This window comes from Sus scrofa, chromosome 10 (assembly GCF_054392235.1).
Source record: "Sus scrofa isolate SSC_HxYL_T2T_F1_AM1 chromosome 10, Sscrofa_HxYL_maternal_Yorkshire_Landrace_v2.0, whole genome shotgun sequence".
Lineage (NCBI taxonomy): Eukaryota > Metazoa > Chordata > Mammalia > Artiodactyla > Suidae > Sus > Sus scrofa.
The window spans coordinates 93,754,100-93,773,744 of NC_139392.1; the positions used below are offsets into that span (position 1 = coordinate 93,754,100).

A 19,645-nucleotide genomic window follows, 5' to 3' on the forward strand; every position below is an offset into this window, starting at 1 on the left:
GAGACCACAAGCTGCAGCATCTCACACTGTGGGCAGAGATGCGTTTTACCGATGGCCCTGCTCAGGGTCACCCAGTCTCGGTGGCAGACGGGCCCCCTGGCGATCCCAGAAGCGCGCCTCTGCTTGTGAAGATGCTGACGTTTGCTCCCCCACTCACCAAGATCCTGTCAAAGGCTGAAGGCGTCCCGCCCCTCTGCACGTGTCCAAGGATGGTTACCCGCGTGTCGTAACCCAGCTGCGTGACCACGAGCTGCGGGGAAACAAACAGCCCAGAACATCAGCTCGTCCTCAGGGCCGGCGGCTGGGAACTGGGCGCAGAGCGTCCCACTCTTCCTGCAGGGCTGCATGGAAGAACATTCTAGTTTCTAAGTTTCACTCTTCCCTTTTTGGGGCCGAGACTGTGACATATGGAAGTTCTGGGCTAGGGGTCTGACTGAAGTTACGTCTGCGACCTACACCCCAGCTCACGGCAGTGCCAGATCCTTAACCCGCTGAGCAAGGCCAGGGATCCAACCCATGTCCTCACGGAGACCAGTAGGGTTCTTAACCCTCTGAGCCACAACAGGAACTCTTAAATTTCACTTCCTTCCTTTATTTCTTCTTATTTTTTTGTTGTTAGGGCTGCACCCAAGCATATGGAGATTCCCAGGCTAGGGGTCAAATTGGAGCTACACCACAGCTCACAGCAACGCTGGATCCTTAACCCACTGAGCAAGGCCAGGGACCGAACCTGCGTCCTCATGGATGCTAGTCAGACTCATTAACCACCGAGCCATGAGGGGAACTGCTGAAATTTCTTTTCTAACGAGTGCTTTTATGAGCAAATAAAATCTGTCTCTCCTCCCTTGCAAATGAACATAAGTAACATGATTAAGAAGCCCTATCGCTGCAGCTATTTAAAGCATTGCTACTGCATGAAGTGTAAACATCTCCTTAAACGTGTAAGGCTGCACTGGAAAAGCACAACACAATAAAATCCAGGTGTCCCTTCATCCAGGGCCCACATGAACCCAGCTGGGCGCAGGCTACCTGTCTTCACTGGACTTCACTTACTCTATAAAAATGAAGGGCTGGGTGGTAGGAACCCCATGGCCCCCTCTGGCTCTAATATTACACAACCAGTCTTCAGCTTCAAGCGGGGAGAAAATCTCTGCTCTGATCACGTCGATTCCATCCACAAACCCTGGCAGACTTGCGTAGGTCTCTCTCGATAGCTTAATAGTTAGGGGAACAGCTGGTCCCGGACACATGCAAGGCATCAGAGAAGCCAAGGGGCAAAGCCAAGCTGATTCCGCATTTGCCCCGGTGGGCGGCTTCAACCAGAACCAATGGGTCTCTCCGGTGTGGTTACCTTGGTAAGCGGGCAGCCCGGCTGATCTCTCCTGGGCCAGACAAGCTGGCACCCCTGGGAGCTGAAGCCTTCTAAGCCCACTCACCTGCCTCATTTCCTCTGCCTGTCGGGAAGCTCCCGACCGTATTCCAGAGGCTCGGGCTCTCCTGAGGTCAGGAGCTGGGTGATTCTCATGCCACTAAGGCTGTGAGTCATTATGAAATGCTTTGAACTATCAAGAAGAACAAAAAATCCAGTAGCACGCCGTTCCAGCCCCCCCGCCGCCTGGGGCATTGACACAGCCTCTTTCCAGGCAGGTGCCGGGTGAGGGGTGGACACCCACCTCCTTGATCTGCTCCGAGGTGATGGGTTTGTTCTGAGTGTCGATGGCTCCCTCGGCCACAATGATGATGTTCAGCCGTTTTTTCCGGGCGCGGTTCTGAGGAACAGAAAATAAGACCCTCAGATGCGCCTAAACCGTCCCTCATGACAAGACGGGGCCTCTGCCCCACCCGGCTGGCCTCGCCCCGGGGAGGACAGGGCACCGGCTTCACGGGCCGTGTTTCCTAATGACACGGGCAGGCCTGGAGGCGCCGCAGCAGCTGTGACGGCCCCGCAGGCGAGGCGGCCGCAGCTGGTGCCGTGACCTGGACCCGAGGTGATGAGCACAGGGGCCGGGCTCCCAGGCCAGCCTCCACCATGGAGCGGGCCTGCATCTGGAAGCCAGCACTTCCAGCCACCTCCCCCTGGACCCAGCCCAGCCCTAGGGAGGGCCGAGGATTCTCCGCCCCCGTGATGGGCAGGGCCGCCCTGGCCTGGGCAGAGGTACCGAGGAGAAAGCAGAGCCCGGGTGGTGCCGTCCACCCCTGGGGCCGCCGTCCTCACAGCCCCATCCAGCGATGCCCCACCTGTCTCAGCAAGTCTGTTCTCTAACGTCCCGAGTTGAGGACCCTCCTGCAGGGGCTGTGAGCTGGTGGGACCGTGAGCCTGGGCGGGCGGGGGCGGGGAGGGGCTCGGCCTGTCCTGCGTCACAGACACGCGGGCTGCTAGCTGGTTGTTTAGTGATGGGTGTGAAACGTGCCACACTTAATCAGAACCGTTTTCTACAAGGTGTCAAGATCTGGCTGCAAGGATGCCTATTTTAGCGTCAACGTGAAAGAGCAAACGCGGAAGTGATGCCTCGACCACAAGTGTGGGTCGGCCCGACGGCCACGCTTCCCCGTAGGATGGAACGTTCCCATGCGGTTCAACCACAACAGGGTCATCTGCCCACTTAGGCGGGAAGGTGGCCAGTCCACCGACTGCCTCCTGGACGAGTCACTGGATCCTCACAGCACCACGTTACCTCTGAGGGACTCGGGGCATGTGAGGGGGACGTGGTCTGCCCTGCAGGTGGCACGGCCACGGTCCAGCAATGGGACCTCCAATGCCTCCAAGTCCTTTCAGCCTTGTGCTGAGGTGCCCGTGACCAGGGCACACTCATGGCTCGCTTCCTGGCTGACTATTCTCAAGATATTTAGAAAAATCCTTGCAGAGCTACATGGAAAACCAAGACAAAGGAATTATAGGCACAGCACCATCGAGTGTCTCCACCCCAGTGAGTTTAAGCCACTGGTTCTGACTCTGCCCACAGGTTCTGAAGGGGAGCCAGACTCCTGCTTGTTCTTGTCCTTGCTCACGGGGCACCTGGAATGCCCGCAACCCACGGAGCCTGCAGGCGAGACCACAAGGTCACAGCAACGACAGCAGGAAATCCAGCACCAACGCCCAGGACCTGCTGCGCCACAGCCTCGCTGTGACCTTCTGAGCTTCCCTCCAGGCTGTGTCTGGGCTTGAGGGCAGGCCAGGGACTCGGGAGCAGGAAGGACGGTGGGCAGGGACGGGCAGCCCCCAGGTGATGCCCTGGGCAGGTAGTTAGTGGACGTTCTCAGTGTCACAAAGAGGCGCCTGTCCAACAGGAGGGCCAGGGCTCGCCTCCCGCACCAGCCGCTCCTGCCACACCCCCTGGCCAACAGGGGACAACGCCCACATCCCCAGGTCAGAACCAGGAGGCAGTGAAAGTGTTTGTGGCTTCAACGAATGGGCCGTGTTCCCTGGCTGGTGAGAGCCCAGAGCTGCAGCCTCAAAATGGGCAGAGTCTCCTGAGAAAAGGGACAGCTTTAACCAATCATTTCATACACAGGCTTTGGGTCCGCAGAGCTCATGCGACATGTTGCTGGAACTCCTTTCTTGGACCTTGAAGGTGACAGCCGTGTCTTACGGGACAAGGGTCCTGGCCGCACGCAACGCTTCTGCGTTTGCCGACCACGACCGTAACTGCGCTCAGCCGCGTGATTGCGTTTTTGCCAACAGCACAGTGATGAGACGGCTATGACGAAAGGGAAGTTCCCCACGTGCTGGGATCCCGTCCTGAGAGCTGACCGTGTTTTATACAAGGACCTGCAGGCCTGAGTTAGAAGCCTTGCAGAGGGATCTGCTCCACACTGACCAGGCCGTGTGTGACCAGGCTGTGAGCTGAGCCATGTGCAAGACAGGGAGTCAACCTGCAGACCTCCTGCCACCCCTACATGGGGACAGGGTAGCCTGACATCCCCGAGGCCGAGGTCTCCCTTGGCCTCCTCCACCGACCACTGAAACTGTTGCTCGGGGTGAGACATGCAAAAGCTGCAGCGGTCTCTCGCGCCACGTGGCTCTGCGGCCGTGGGAGGGGACAGACCCATGAGTGGCCAACCCGCCCAGACCCCGGCAACCAGCTTGAAGTCCCTCGGATCAGAAAGCGTCAGCCTGCTTAAAACCCCGTCCAAACCGAGGGTGCTGAGAGCCGCCGCACAGCCCGGCCAGGGCAGCAAGGGCAGAGCTGCGGGCGGGGCTGTTACCTCTGAGAGCTTGATGCACATGTCCTCCTGCCAGCCTTCCTCTGGCGGCGACTCTGGAAGGAACACCCAGTCGGCCCCGCAGGCCAAGGCGCTCACCAGGGCCAGGTACCTGCACAGACACAGCAGTGACCTTGAGGGCCGGCCCCGGGGACCCTTCCTGGGGCAGGGGCGCTGGGGCACGGAGTGCCCAGGGTCCACGCGTGGGCTCCTCTCTCCCCCAGCCGTGCCCGCCCGTACGTACCCGCAGTGCCGGCCCATGACCTCCAGAACGAAGGTCCTCTGGTGGCTGGAAAGAGACGAAGGAGACGTGGCTCAGCAGGAAGTTTAGGCAGGAAGGCCGCTTCCTCAGACGGCAGGTGCCTGAGCTGCCCGCCAACGACCCACTTTCTACCAAAGCAGATGCCGTTGCGAGTGTGTCTCTTGCTCTTTGGAGCCGAGGGGCAGCGGGCACAGGGCCCTGTTGGGTTTTACAGCAGGGCTGCCTGTGCCCAGACACACTGTCCCCAGTAAGGGCTCTGCTGGCAGAGACCGCTGCTCCTGCCAGAACTGGGGGCTGGACGCGGCTCAGCCAACGCAGGAGACCGAGTCAGAGTCAGGTCCATACCCGGTGACCTCAGCCCTTCTGCGAATGGGAAGCTCCGACTGCCTCGGCCACCCTGGGAAGGCCGGGCATGGTCTGCCACTGCGCAGATCCCTCAGCTGTGGCCCTGGGCAGGGGCCCGTGCCTCACCCAGGAAAGAGAGGCCCCTGCCCTGTTCACCCCCTTGGCTTTTGTGACCCTGCCCAGGAAACCCCGGAGCCACGGAGGTGACACTGGTCAAGGCTGTGCCCTCAGTCTGCGTCACGTGGACAAGATGTCATTTTACTGCCCATGATTCCTTCCGGGGACCCCTGGGCAGGCCTGCTGGTCGTGATCAATTCGTCCTATTCTCTAAATTCTCCCAGTGAACACATTTTTCTTTTATAGTCGGGAGGGAGTGACTTTTTAAAATTGAAAATAAAAAGCAAACCTGGATTTCCCATAGTGACTCAGCAGTTACCAACCCAACTAGTATCCATGAAGACTCAGGCTCAATCCCTGGCCTTGCTCAGTGGGTTAAGGATCCAGTGTTGCCATGAGCTGTGGTGTGGGTCACAGACGTGGCTTGGATCCCATGTTGCTGTGGCTCTGGTGCAGGCTGGCAGCTGCTGCTCCAATTAGACCCCTTGCCTGGGAACCTCCGTATGCTGTGGGTGTGGCCCTAAAAGACAAAACCAAACAAAAAGGCAAACCAGGCAACCAATACTAAGTTGTTTCTGATATTGAGTGACAAGGCGTGCAGCAGAAGGGCCATCTCGGAAAGCTCCCGGGGCCGCACAGAGGTCTCCCCGGCCCCGCCCGCCACGTCCCGCGCCCCTACCTCTGGGCGGTGGTCATGATGGCATCTACCACCTCCATGATGCGGTGCAGGGCCGAGTCGGTGCCGATGGTCATGTCGGTGCCACAGAAGTCGTTGTCGATGGAGCCCACCATCCCCACCACGTTGAGGTGCCCGTGTCTCTGCACTGCCTCCTTGTCGATCTTGCCTGGGGAGGAACAAGCCAGATGCCTGGGGTGACACGGGAGCACATGCACGCTTCTAAAGGCATCTCCTGCTTGTTGCTCTGTTGTCTCTGCCCCTGAGTGCCTAACCCTGCTCACGGAGGGCAAAGCACACAGACGTGGAGCTGGCGACAAAGGTGGCGTGACATCGGACACCAGACAAGGTTGCTGACCCAGGGAGAAAAATTCAGGAAAAGAAGGATTGCAGGTTCCCAATGGTGCAAAAGATCCAGCTTCCATCTGCTCTGATGAAGCCCCATCACCATCCCAGAATCAGGCCCTTCAGAATTCTGTGTGATGGCTACACTGACCCCTTATGGCCCGTGGGGGCTTGTTAGTTAGTGAAGATCTACTAATTGCTCTCAGGGAAGACCGACGGGGCTGGCAGCCCTGCTGGAAACGATCCAGTGCCAGGGTCGGGGTGGGGACAGCCATTCCTCTCCCGTGTCACCGCCTCTCACGCCTGCCTTACGCCAGACATGGTGGACAGAGGTGCCCTCAGGCTCTGGCTGCTGGCGTCTGACAGCTGCTCTTCGTCCCCAAACAGACGTGCAGAACTTGCGGTAATTGCTTTAGCTCCAGTTTATGCTATTAGTCCCGTTTGCTTCCGCTGGTCATATTTCATGTTGAATTAGAGTTAGGGAACAACGGGCTTCAAAGATAAAAAGCCCGGAATATGGGAGATTCCCAGACGTCCTCTCCCATCGAGCTCAGGACCATCTAGCTGCAGGTGGTCATGTCTAGACCACGTCCTGCAACACCAAAGACCCCAGGGGGGCTGACGGTGAGGGCGGCCGTGGTGTGTGGGGGCGGGCGGGAGCTAGGCTCCCCTCATAGCCATGTGGCTTCACCTGGAGGCCCGGCCCCCACCTGTGAAGTGGGGACCAATACACACCCTCTGAGATGTTGCCATGAGCACAACACAGAACCGTCTCCATCAAGGTGGGGCAGGGTCTGGCACGTGGGATGGCAGAATAACGCTATTCTTATGAGAGTTATCACTATGATTCGAGGCACAAATTAAGTCCCGAGGTGGCAGCTGTTAGATCTATGTCACCACCGGCACAAACACCTCTGGGATAGTTAAAAGGGTGGAACGGGGAGTTCCTGTTGTGGCTTAGGGGTAACAAGTGGACTAGTGTCCAGGAGGATGCGGGATTGATCCCCGGCCCTGTTCGTGGGTTAAGGATCCAGCATTGCCGTGAGCTGTGGTGTAGGTTGCAGACATGGCCCAGATCCAGCATGGCTGTGGCCGTGGCCGTGGCCGTGGCCATGGCTGGCAGCTGGAGCTCTGATCGACTCCTAGCCTGGGAACTTCCATGTGCCATGGATGTGGCCCTAAATAGACCAAAAAAAATGAAATAAAATAAAAGAAAGAAAGAAAAAGAAGGGCAGAATGCAGGAAGTCCTGCTCTCCGAAGGGAAGGGCAGAGGCGTGGGTGGCAGAGACTCCGGGGAGCAAGCGTGAGGAAGCCCAGCCTACCATCCTTGGCCAGCTCCTCCAGCAGCCCGCTCCACTCTCTCCGGAAGATATTGGCCCCCGTGAGGCTGCCGTCCCCACCGATGACACACAGGTTGGTGATGCCCAGCTGGATCAGGTTAGCAGCAGCTTTCAGGCGGCCTTCCCGAGAGCGGAAGTCTTTGCAGCGGGCGCTGCCAATGATCGTCCCTCCCTGAAAAAGCAAGAGAACTGTGTTTGTGTGTCTGCTCTGACTGGACAGAAAGCTGGACAGCTGGGCACCCGAGAGTGTGGTACGAACACAGGACTTTCAAAGTGTGGGTTTCCATCCTCTTGTTCTTTTGAGATGGTCAGCTGTGAAAGTTTGGAGTTTTCCCATTTTTAGCGCCATCCCAGAATTTAGTGGATAAAGATGCTGTGTCCCTCCCAAAGGGGGCCGCGTGCGGCCATGAGGATGAGCAGCCGCCGCCAGCTAGACGTGCGGAGCATGAGTCTGCAGGATGATGAGAGCCATCCTGTGGGGGCTTCTGGACCCCACACCCTCTCTCAGCCTAAGGTGGCCCGGCCCCGGTCATCAGCCATGGCCAGAGAAGCACTGTGTCCAGCGGCCCCAGGCCACAAGACGCCCCTTCTGTTGGTCAGGGCTCAGCACAGGTGCAGGCAGAGTGGAACCTGTGAGCCCAGGGGGTTGCTTCTTGCCCGATTCCCTCCTCCCCCCGACCACCACTTTCAAAGGCAAAATCTTAAGAAAACTTTAGCTGGAGTATTCAGATTTCTGGGAGAGACAAATCACCACTTTTCATACTTGGTTCTTCAAAAGCAAAGGACCCCGGTTGCATTTAGAAAAATGCAGGATGCCTTGACACAAATCACACGCACTTTTAAACTTCATCTGTGCCCCCCAAGTGCCTGTCCACCTTGTCGAGCAAGACGCCCACGAGCAGCCGAGACCGTGGTTAATGCTCACGGCCAGTGTGATGGGGGCAACATCAGGACCTGGCACAGCAGAGCCTGGCCGGAGGGCACCACCTCTGGGCTTGGATGTGACCGAGAGCGATCAGAGGGTCATGCGAGCTCCAACACCAGGAAGTTACGTCAGCAACTCCTCAACACTGAGGAAGTAACACAGACAGGACCCCGGGACGAAACCAGAAGTTGCAAAGTGGACCTCACGCCACACAGGCACACACACTCACTCATACACGCCCACCTATAAACACGTGCCCCCCCACACTTGCACCACCCACACGTGTGCGTCCTACCTTTCTGCACACCCAGCACAGCAGAAGGGACGTGCTCTCCTCCCACCCAGGTTGACTGCCTGGAATTCGGATGACCCTGTCCTGATGTTTTGCGAGTGTCAGTTACCTAGGGATCCACGGCTGTCCGACGTTCCTTCCGCCTCTTCCCGGGGCAGTAGAGCAAAAGGGTTCAAGTGCAGACTTCCGAGGCTGCAATGGGCACTAAAAGGCACATCTGCCTTCTTTACTGCGAGGCAGGTGGCACATGACCTTGTGTGTTTAAGGTGCACACGCTGAGATGACTTGGTACATGTTACCCTGTGCACTGAGCGCCCAGAGGGTGAGTTAATGTATGTATCAATCCACACGGCTACCTGTCTGTGGTGAGAACTTTCAAGATCTACTCTCTTAGCCACTTTCCAGTAGGTAATGCAGCGAAATATACAATGAGGATGTTTCTAAGGTGTGTAACACGGTGACTTCACGCCGGTACACACGGCGGAAGGCACACCACAGTCAAGTTAGCTCCTCTGGCCCCTCACACGGTTACCTTTTGGGTGTGCGTGTGTGGTGAGAACACTGAAGACTGACTCTCTTGGCCACTTTCAAGTCCACAGAATAGCTAACGGCGTCACCACGCTGTGTGTGAGGCCCAAACCTTTCCTCATCTTGTGGCTGGAAGCTTGTGTTCTTTGACCAGCAGCTCCCATTGCTGCAGCCCCCCTTATAGAGACCCTCACATTAGATGACACGGTGGGAACCACCATTCTCCTCCATGTCTGTGAGTCTGGCTTGTTAAATTCCGCAGCTCGGGAAGATCCTGCGGCGTTTGTCTTTCTGTGTTGGGCTTGTCCCCAGTGTTGACCTACATTGCAGGATTTTCTTTTTTATGGCCGAATAATATTCCATGTATGAGTCCATACCACATTTTTTCGTACCTTCTTCCATTGCCTAGCACCTTCAGAGGGAATGGACCAATTTGGTTTCCTTCAGTTAAAAAAACACTCAACCCGAGTCACAGAATAATAGGTATGTTTCAAAAATTCAAACTGTAAGTAAAGAGGTTTCCACGAAGTCCCTTCTTTCTACTTAATCTCTATTTCTCAACTGGTTTGGAGCCCTCGCTAAGCTACATGGTTCCAGGAATTTATTAGGCATAAAATATTCAGGCGGGTTTCTTTTAAATGCCAAGTAAGCAAGTGTTTCGCCTGAAGCGGTCATGACCTCATCAGTTCATGCCCCAAGGAGACCAGCCCCGCCCGGGTCAGGGCAGGACAAAGATGCCCTGTTCCCAAATGACTCCCTCGAGGCAGCCAGTCAGGATCCTCCTAGGCTTTGTTGCACGGATGCCAAATGACCTCCCAAACCCAACAGGCAAGGAGATTCATCACCAAACACAAGGCACTGATGAATCAAAGCTGCGCCAGAGCTAACCTGCTCTGAAAAATACCAAATCCCCGACACGTACCACTCGCCATCCCGTGTCACTTTTTATTGAGGGGTCACTTCGCAGTGTGCATGGGGTAAGGCTTTGTAAAAACTGAATTCAGTGGCAAAGTAAGAAAGTTTCATGCAAGGTGAGAGGGATACCAGGGAGTGCTTTAGTCTGTTTGAACTAGTACTGAGCATAAGCACAGAAGGTCTCAGGCTGCAGTTACTTGGAGAAACAAACTGGCACCTACCACTTGCAGGATACTGGACACGCTCTCCCAGTCCGCCTCGACGATGTTGCTGCCGCCATCCACCATGCCCTGGTAACCCTGGCGGAGAGAAGGACAGCTTGTTACGACTCGGTGGAGCCCTCACGTGGTCTGTAAGTGATGGGAAGTGGAGACGCCGATGACAAGGAATCTGGGTTCCTGAGAGCCTGAGGGTTAGAAGACACAGCGCAACACCTCTGCTCTGTCAGAGTGGGGGACAGGGGAGCCTCCCACTCATTCTCCGGGCATGGGAATTTCCACCCAGACTCAGCCAGAGTCCTCGAGGGAGTAAGACGGCTTGCCTGTTGTCCCCCAGATCCTGAGCGATTGAAAAGGGACCCCAACACCGTCGGGATTTCAGTGCAAACTCACTGAGGACAGTGGTGTCCATTGCACTGCACCCCAGAAAGCAGCCCGTGAGGTCCCCCACCTGCCGGGTGATCCAGGCGACTCTCCACACACGCGAAAGGGCCCAAAGCACAGCTGGATGTCACCCCAATCACCACCTGCCTCACCTCCCCATTGGTGACAGTTCAGGGACACAGAGGGTCCCTGGGTGAACCTGCACAGCGACGCCTAGAAGACCAAAGACAACGATTTTCAACGCCAGATGCATCTCGACTGCCCCGCAGATTGTACCAGATCAGGAATGAGAGCGAGGTGCATGTGCAGCTCTATCTACGCAGCTCACTTTCCAGGGCATCTGCCCCTAAGAGGGAACAGGCATTAGCAGCCTGGGGAAGTTGATCATAATAGATCGTCTTCGCGGATTCCTGCTCCGAGCTGCAAGAAGGTCAAGAAGAAAGGATAAAAGGAATGCAGATTTAAAAAAATGAAACAGCTCACTGACTCTGGAGGCTTGTGCAGAAATTAATCAACAGTGCAGACATGGGCATGGATTTGTACACTCATAAGTGTGAGATGTCCATCAAAATGTAACGTACACTATGTGTGATATCTAACACATTATGTGCTAACATGTGAAACACTATAATTACATATAACCTAACATCAGACTTACCCATATTTGTATATTTTATATGTAATACGCACATACCATAAACTTGTATGCATAGTAGAAAATGCTCCTGTCTCAGCTTCTCCCTGTTTGGCTCGACTCCATGCTTTTCTCTTTTCCTGGTTGTCACATAGATAACACCAGATGATACGCAATGCACGTATGTATGTATTGATATATATTACATGCTATGTAGCAGAACTGTTAAATCACACATTGTTATGATACACTGGGTGTAATCTTATGTCAGTACTTATATCCACACCCAGATACCTGGATTACGTGATGGCCTGTGTCGCTCACGTGACAAGTGCTTTCCTCGGCCTCAGAACAGGCTGGGCTCTGCCCTCATGCAGAAGCAGTGGGTTTCCCACCACACACACACTTCACCTCCACCTTTGAGGCCCCTTTTATCTTTGTGTCCCCATCCCCTTCCTCCTGAAAGTGGCAGAGGCTGTGCATCCTTAGCCTCTTCCATTTATAGAGCCTGGTGTGGTTGTCACTGTGGAGGAGAGGGGTGACAAGCTGGGCTGAGATGGGACCCAGGCCCCCCTCTGGCAGGGAGCGCTTATCACAGGGGCTATTCGAGTCGCGTCCTGGTATGTGAGCTGCGTAGATGGGGGCCGACCCCGCAGACCCCCTGCTGCCCAGGAGCAAAGGCACAACCAGGCCTCTCCTCTGCCAAGTGACCCCAGGGAGCTTACTTCAACAGGATGTTGAACACAGATGGACAGACAACAGACAGGCATCTGGATGGACGGTGGGCAGGTGATGGATGACAGGTGAGACAGATGATGAATAAGTGACAGGTGACAGATTACAGAAGCGAGAAAGAGTCCAGCTTTAGGGTCGCCCTCAGTGACCTCTCTCTCAAGACGCCCAGGGCCCTGCTGAGAAGCACCCTCGCCCTGGAGGGCAGCACAGCAGGGCCTGCTCGGGGCCCTGCTCCACAAACCGCAGGCTGTGGACACTCCCTTCCATGGAGCCTGGGAGTGAGCAGGTGAGCGGGCCCCGGGCCGGGTTTCCGACCCTGCCCACTGTGCCGCCGTGGACCCCGAGGGGAGGGGTGGTGTTCGGTCATCCAGACCCCAGCACTGCTGGGAGTGAGTGTGAACAGGACTGTAATTAGGCCAGAGCAGCCGCACAAACCCAGACTGTCCTAGACAGAGCAGGACGGACCCCTGGGCTGACCCGAGGCTGGGACAAATTTCTGCTAAAATTGTGTAGAGCCCCATGGCAACAGCCACTGGGGACGACTCTGCACACGCAACAGCTGGGTAAAGAGAGTCACTGCCCCTGCAACTGCCCCTGCACTGCTTACAAGGGTGACACGGGACAGCTGGAGGGTCAGAGGCTGCCGTGGGGCTGTCTCAGCCTCAGGCAACCCGTTCCCGTGCCCCCTGCTCCCCAGCCAAACCCCACAGACGATCTGCTGCTCAGTACGCACCATACTGGGAAGAGAAACACGTCCTCACCACCCCCCCCTTATCTCTGAGAACCTAAACACGGATTTAATCAAAACATTTGCCAAGCCCACTGCTCCTGGAGCCAGAACATGGAAAACTGCTCTGCAAACCATAACACTTATTTTGAGAAGTTAAATGTTCTCCAGAAATCACGTGGTTTCTTTGTGTCACCTAGAAACATACAACAAAGAAAGTGACTAAGGGGGAAAGGGGCGGTTTAGCCAGTGTTGTGCTCAGGGCATCTGGGCTGCGCACATGGGCTGGGTCAGAGGAAATGACTCAGTCTTTAATTTGCAAACTCGCTCTGGCCATAGAACATCTGAGGAATAATTACCAACCACCGATTCAAACTGTCTTCGGCTAACACAGAAGATGCTGCTAAGTGAGGAAGACGAGTCGGACGCAAACGTACTGTGATGGGGAATTTCAGGTGAGCCTTTTCGAGGTAAGCCCCTTACAAGGTTGCATACTTATTCTAGGGTAGCCTGAGCCCAAAACAGTCTCTAGAATTCTCTTTCAGAACCTGCCTCCAGAGCCAGTTCTGTGACTCACCCAAGAAAAACAAATCATAAAACCATTGAAGCCATGCTTAGTTTGTGACCCAAAGTAGCATTGTCACATTGGTCCCGGTTCATAAGATGAACCGTGGCAACACTCAGCTGATGGCGTCAGCTCCAGCAGTGGTCACATCTAAGATCACCCCGGAGCCCCCGAAAGCACCCTCATCTGTTTAGGATTGTTTTGAGCAAAGTAAGCACAGTCCCTAGCTGATAACATAGGAGACACCGCCACATGTAGGAGTGGTTTTAAGGCATCTGCTAAATCTGTTCTAAGAAGGGAAGAGCTGGTTCACCTGCAGACTGCTCTTTCTTATAAGAAATCTCACATGCATTGCTTAAAATTAAAGAACCACAGGGAAAGTAGTCTTGAAATTTCAGTCTTGTGCTATAGCAAACTTTAAAATTGATTTCTAGGGAGTTCCCATCATGGTGCAGTGGTCAACAAATCCGACTAGGAACCATGAGGTTGTGGGTTCGATCCCTGCTCTTGCTCAGTGGGTGAAGGATCCGGTGTTGCCGTGAGCTGTGGTGTAGGTTGCAGATGAGGCTCGGATCCCGCGTTGCTGTGGCTCTGGCGTAGGCTGGCAGCTACAGCTCCGATTCGACCCCTAGCCTGGGAACCTCCGTATGCCATGGAAGCAGCCCAAGAAATGGCAAAAAAAAAAAAAGACCAAAAAAATTAATTCCTAATTTATCTTATTTTCATTTTTTCTGGGAGGTGTTGGAGATTCTATATATACACTAAAGAGATTCTACATACATATAATTTCTTTGGTTGTGATGATGGTGTCACCAGGGTTTGCATATGTTCAGACTCAAATTGTACCTATTTAAATGTTCAGTTCTTAGTATATTGATTGTACCTTAAAACTTAAAAAAGACATATTTGCAATAATTACATATGGATGAAGAGAAAGACGAGTGTGAAAAGAAAGTTTCTGGAAGGGTAACTCTGCCTGATGACAACTTTGCTTTCATTTTTCGGATTACTTTTACAGAGAAGCACTCCCAGTCCACCTCTAGCCCTTTCTGCAAATAAGCCCCTGAGTTTGTTGATTTTTTACACGGAAGCTTTAAGGCCAGTTCCTGCACCAAAATGAGGCAAGGTGCTTCTGTGCCATTCACTCTAGGCTTGTCTTTTGGAAAAGAGAAGTTGATGAGTCACATGTCTTCTCAACTTGGTGATGCTTCTCCCACATCTGATTTCCCAGATCCTTCCATCAACAGCTCTGAATGGCAAGCGGTCCAAGGACCAGAGTGGATAATCTGCTAAAAAAGATATCAATTTCTAGAAAATACTTCGGAAGTGTGTCATCAGCAGCATTTAGAGACTTCTCCAGGGTTGTCCTGCTTCCGAGGAAATACTTTTTTTGTTGCCTATGGGATGAAGAATGTCCAAGTTAACTCCTCAGTAAATGAAGCTTTTTGTGTATTTAAGAGCCAGCACACAGAGAGGTGTCGGCTCTGAACTGCTCAAGGCTTCGTAAGCATCACCGTGCAGACCCAGGTGTGGGCGCAGCAGAGGCTGCTGGGCGAGGGCGCGCCATGTCAATGGCTTCCAAGGCTGAGGAATCATGGGTTCTTCAGCCCCCAGATCTTCATGGTATACGTCTTTCCAGAGCCCCAGAGCCTGCTTGGCCCCTCCGTCTTCTAAACATGGGGACCCCTCCAATCCAGGGAACCCACCGTCACCCCTGCTCATGGATTTCATGGCTTTGGGGACAATGCCTTTGGATTTGCCCCTGGCGAGCCTTGGCCAACTCCGAAATTCTGAGACGCGTCACTGTGCAGCCTGCACTTTGTACTTTTGCAAACCCACTCAAAAGCGACGTGATTTATTTAGCCCTCGGGGGTTATTAGATTTCTTTAAGCCAAAGCTCAAAATACACAGTTCCTGGTAGTTGTAAACTGAAAAGTCACAGCAGGACAAAGCCAGTCACATGAGCCAGGCCTCTTATCTCACCGTGACTTACTTAACTTAACTCCCCGGTGATATCTGTGGGTGAGGCAGAGGCAGGGAGGAGATGATTATTTTTGCAGTTCGATCGCTAAAATGATGACTGGGAGTCCGTGGTCTAAGGCCATGGGCATGACGCTGATGGCATGGGGTTCAAGCCAGGCCACACAGGAAGGATTTAGCTTGGACCTGGCACGGAGCAGGCACAAAATAAAAGAGGTGCCCATGGCTGTAATTGTTCATTATTGCAGGTGTGCATGAGCCAGCCCTCCACGGAGAAGCTAGGTCTCCCCCTGCAGTCACCTGCCTTCATTAACTTAGGGACCTCGACCAACACAGTTAGAGGCACACCAGCCGAAGGGCCAGGCAGTAATGCTCCCTCTCAGCCACGGTGACGTGCCCGCCTGTACCCTCCAGCATCGCTGTTCAGTCGGGCACTCTGTGCTAAGGAGCTTTGTCTTTGAGGAAGTTAAAATGCAGGTGGATGTGTCAAACCTCATGAAGAGGTGACAACACCATTCTGGTCACCTCCTTGTTCTTCAAGAAAGTGTGGGGGACAAGGTGGGGGGGTGTTGCGGGGGAGAGGCGGGGGTGACAAAGCCAGATGCCTCCAAGGTCGGCATTCTAACCAGCTCTCGGTGCGCGGCAGTGGCCTCACCAGCCCTCCCACCCACACGGCCCAGGACCGCAGAGCACCCAGCAAAGCACCTGCCTCTCCCCTCCCTCCAGCTCGAATCCACCACTCAGGCCAGCCTTGGCTTCTGGGCTGGACAGCCGCTGCCCTCACTGGGAGAGTGGGGTTTCATTGCTGTTGGGTCACAACACGCTATCTCTCATGTGAAAACCTGTGAAAGCAGCAGGCAGGTCACCATGTCCACGAAGAAAAATGACACGCTTCACGGTGAATAGGGGGCTTCTGCAAGGAAGGGAAACAGGATGCCAGTCTATTAACTGATACCTAGAGCTCATGCATCACTGCTAGACATCAGGCTGGGGTGTCAGGGCCTCACCCAAGTGCAGCCCGGACTCTAGATGGGTCCAAAAGGGACCCGGGGCTCTGGCGAGAAAGCCTCTCCCTGGACCAAAAAATAGTTCCCGATCTTGTTCTGAGGCTCCTGTTCTTTTACAGAAGTCCTGACACCTCCGACCCACTGATTTTTATTTTCTCTCTCTCTCTCCCTTTTTCTGGCCATACCCACAGCATATGGAAGTTCCAGGGCCAGGGATTGAATCCGAGCCACAGCTGCCACCTACGCTTCGGCTGCAGCAGCACTGGATCCTTAAGCCACTGTGCCACAGCAGGAACTCCCTCTCACCCATTTAAATGCGGTGTTTTTAATAATAAAAAGATTAGCTGCTGAATCTGATGGGCTGTGCTCTCAGATTCTCTTCAGTGTGCGGAAGACAACGGCCAGCCGAGCCCTGCCATCTACAGAGGCTGGGCCCAAGTTCATTTAAGGAGGAAAACTTTTAAGTTGGTCAGTTAAAGAGCTGTAATAAGAATAACAACTTTTTTTTTTTTTTTTTTAATTTGCAGGAAACCTTGCAGCTAATAGGATTTTGAACCTGTATATTAAACTAAACACAGCGAGGCCATCTCTGCGGCCCTGCTGACAGCAGCCGGTCACTTCAGGACTCTCCCCATCCTGCTTCTGATCCACCAAACCTGATGGTCCACCCTGAGCAGAGTCTGTGGCGAAAGGCAAATGAAAGACTCACCCCCACCGTCTCCAAGGAGCTGGGGGCACTTGTACGTTTCTAAGGAGAAACACTATCTGCAAAGGAAAAAGCCATGGCTCACTGGGGGGGAGAATGGCTCCTCCACACCCGGGCCCATCCCTCCCGGGACGGCGCCCAAGGGCTGGGCCCACACCATGGCTGGACTCGCCCCAGATCTGCAGCAGGCCCGTGGCAGTTGGACAGATCACACTGCCAGCCCAAACCCCAGCAGAAATGCTAGTGTTTTCCAGCCAGGGCACTTCCTGCATGCTTTCCGCTCAAGAAAAAAACCCCAAATGCTCCATTTAAAGGATGGCTATGGACCTGCTCCACTGTTTCGGAGTGTTGGTAACCTCAAAAGCTCTAGGTGAACTTAGAAACTAGACAGAGACAAACTGTTGGATAAATCGCTGAATGATGCTTTAAAAAATAAAACCAGGAGTTCCCGTGGTGGCGCAGTGGTTAACGAATCCGACTAGGAACCATGAGGCTGCGGGTTCGATCCCCGCCCTTGCTCAGTGGGTTAAAGATCCGGCGTTGCCGTGAGCTGTGGTGTAGGTCGCAGACGCGGCTCGGATCCCGAGTTGCTATGGCTCTGGTGTAGGCTGGTGGCTACGGCTCCGATTAGACCCCTAGCCTGGGAACCTCCATATGCCGCAAGAGTGGCCCAAGAAATGGCAAAAAAAAAAAAAAGACAAAAAAAATAAAATAAAATAAAACCAAACATCTTCTAAATTTCTGCCCCAGTGGGTGTAGGATGGTTGTCCCCAATGAGGAGACCTCTGCTGATGTCTGGGGACATTTCTGGCTGTCATTGCTATGGGCTCGGGAGTAGTCCTGGCTCCCGATGGGACAATCTGGTGGCTGCAGATGCCTACAGCACTGCAGCAAGGAAGGAAGCCGAGTCCATCAGGACATGATGTGGGCAGCAGACAGGCACGTGTGGCCATGCATAGTCCGGAAACAGCCACAGGGAAGCGGGTCCCTTGAACCCTGGCAACAAGCAGCAAAGTCAAAGGCCCGCACGGCCTCACGGCCCCCTCGCCTGGTGCGCAGTTTTCCCAAGGGCAGGAAGGGTGGAGAGGGTTTTCACGGGACGGATGAGGGCGCAGAGAGGCTGGAAGGTTAAGGTGTTGATGCCTAGAGTCACTCAGCTACGAATGTGGGTCCACAGTCGTTCCCAGACCCTCAGAGGAGAGATGTGCCAGGATCCTGGAGGCTGGGGTTTTAGGGAGCTGGGTGGACATTCCGTGTCACCTGCCACTGGCAGCAGAGTGAACAGACCTCATCCCCTCCCGGGGATGGTCACGCAAAGTGGTGATGAAGGGTTACATGCAGCCTTACTGAGGACTGTGCCCAAATGAGCTGGGGACACACTGGCAGATTTTCGGGATGTTTGGATTTTGGAACCAGACCCAGTGGAGTCACACCTGCAGCGAAGGCATGGCTGCGCTCTGCCTGCCCTGATCAGCACCAGTGCCCAGCCCCCGCCCAGGCCGGCTGAGAGCCGCACTTCCAGCGAGCCCCAAGGTGAGGCTGGCACCGAGGAGCACCTTTGCGTCACTAAGCTGCCCTCCCTGGGGTGGAGGAGGGGTGTCGGGGGAGCAGTGTGCCACCTCCATCAGGCCATGTGGATTCAGATGCGGCCGCCTCCAGGATGTTTCTATTTCCCTCCAGAACGTAAGAACTCCAAAGATCTGGTCACCCCCAGTGCCGACCCACAGAAGCTGTGCTCTGTTGGATGCCCCAAGAGGCCCATAGAGCAGTGACCGTGAACGTGAGATTGCGCCTGCGCTGACCCACACCAGGTCCTTCAGCATCTGCCTGATGGAGGAGGTGCAGAAACCCCTGGTGCCCCTGGTGCCCCTGCAGGGGTGGGTCTGTTGCCACACAGGAGGGCGGGCAGAGGGGCTCCCTTGGGCAACTGTCCCCACTCCCACCCAGGGGGACGTGAGTGCCTTGGCCCCAGAACACCAGGACTGAGACCCCCATCACCTATGAGGAAAGTGGGCCTGTGCCCTTTCCTGGCTGATAACCAGGCAGGTATAAACTTAGCTCTTCTATGTTGAGATGCCACCAAAGAGACCCTGAACATTCTTCAAAGGAAGCCCCAGTGATGGGCTTATGCGATGCAGCCACCTCCTTCGCTTTTAAATGTGCGAAGTCTGAGGTAGAGGTCGGATGAGTCAAAGCATCTCCAGAATACAGACAGACGCCCGCGGGTCGCAGTGCCAATAAACAAGCAGAACCACACAGGAGAACCCTTCAATCTGAGGAGGACGCCTTAAAGGTGACCAGTTACTCCGCCGGTTCTAAGACCCCCAGAGCCTACAGGCACGCCAGCCCCTCCCCCACCCCTTCCCACCAGCGACAATCACCACAGACTCAGACTGCGCCCTTGGTTTAAGCAGAGCATCGCGCACACGCCTCCCTGCCATGCCAAGGCCCTCTAGCCCCCTGGTAACGGGGTGGCAGAAGAGGTCTCCGAGGCGGCAACGTCCGGAGGTGAAACACGCCCCCTCCGCTGCTCTGATAGGGTTTGAGCTCTCGTCCCAGCCCCGCTGGTGACAAGAAGTGACAAAGAGAAAGTGAATTGCCCACGGCTGGTCCGTTTCTTCCATGAAATAACTGAACCGCCTTCCTTCCCTCCCGACTCAGGGTCATCTTGAAGATCAGGTGACTCACTGTAGGGACGGACCTGCACTGCCACCAGGGAGGTGACAAGAAGGGCAGTGTG

At 54.8% G+C, this 19,645-nt stretch overlaps 1 protein-coding gene across 2 annotated transcripts in view; it reads right to left on the bottom strand.

Annotated features, from left to right (window-relative positions):
* Nucleotides 1-19,645, bottom strand: part of PFKP (phosphofructokinase, platelet) — a 59,485-nt gene that overhangs the window by 24,807 nt on the left and 15,033 nt on the right. The window contains exons 2-8 of one of the 2 annotated variants that reach the window (XM_084980613.1): nt 10,171-10,299; nt 7,272-7,461; nt 5,607-5,772; nt 4,448-4,492; nt 4,207-4,315; nt 1,674-1,769; nt 158-250 (exon numbers count right to left, since the gene is read on the bottom strand). In XM_084980613.1, the coding sequence (XP_084836739.1) occupies nt 158-250; nt 1,674-1,769; nt 4,207-4,315; nt 4,448-4,492; nt 5,607-5,772; nt 7,272-7,461; nt 10,171-10,236 (765 nt within the window). In that variant the 5' untranslated portion in view covers nt 10,237-10,299. The remainder of the gene's footprint in view (nt 1-157; nt 251-1,673; nt 1,770-4,206; nt 4,316-4,447; nt 4,493-5,606; nt 5,773-7,271; nt 7,462-10,170; nt 10,300-19,645) is intronic. The other variant, XM_021065066.2, reaches the window with a different exon arrangement.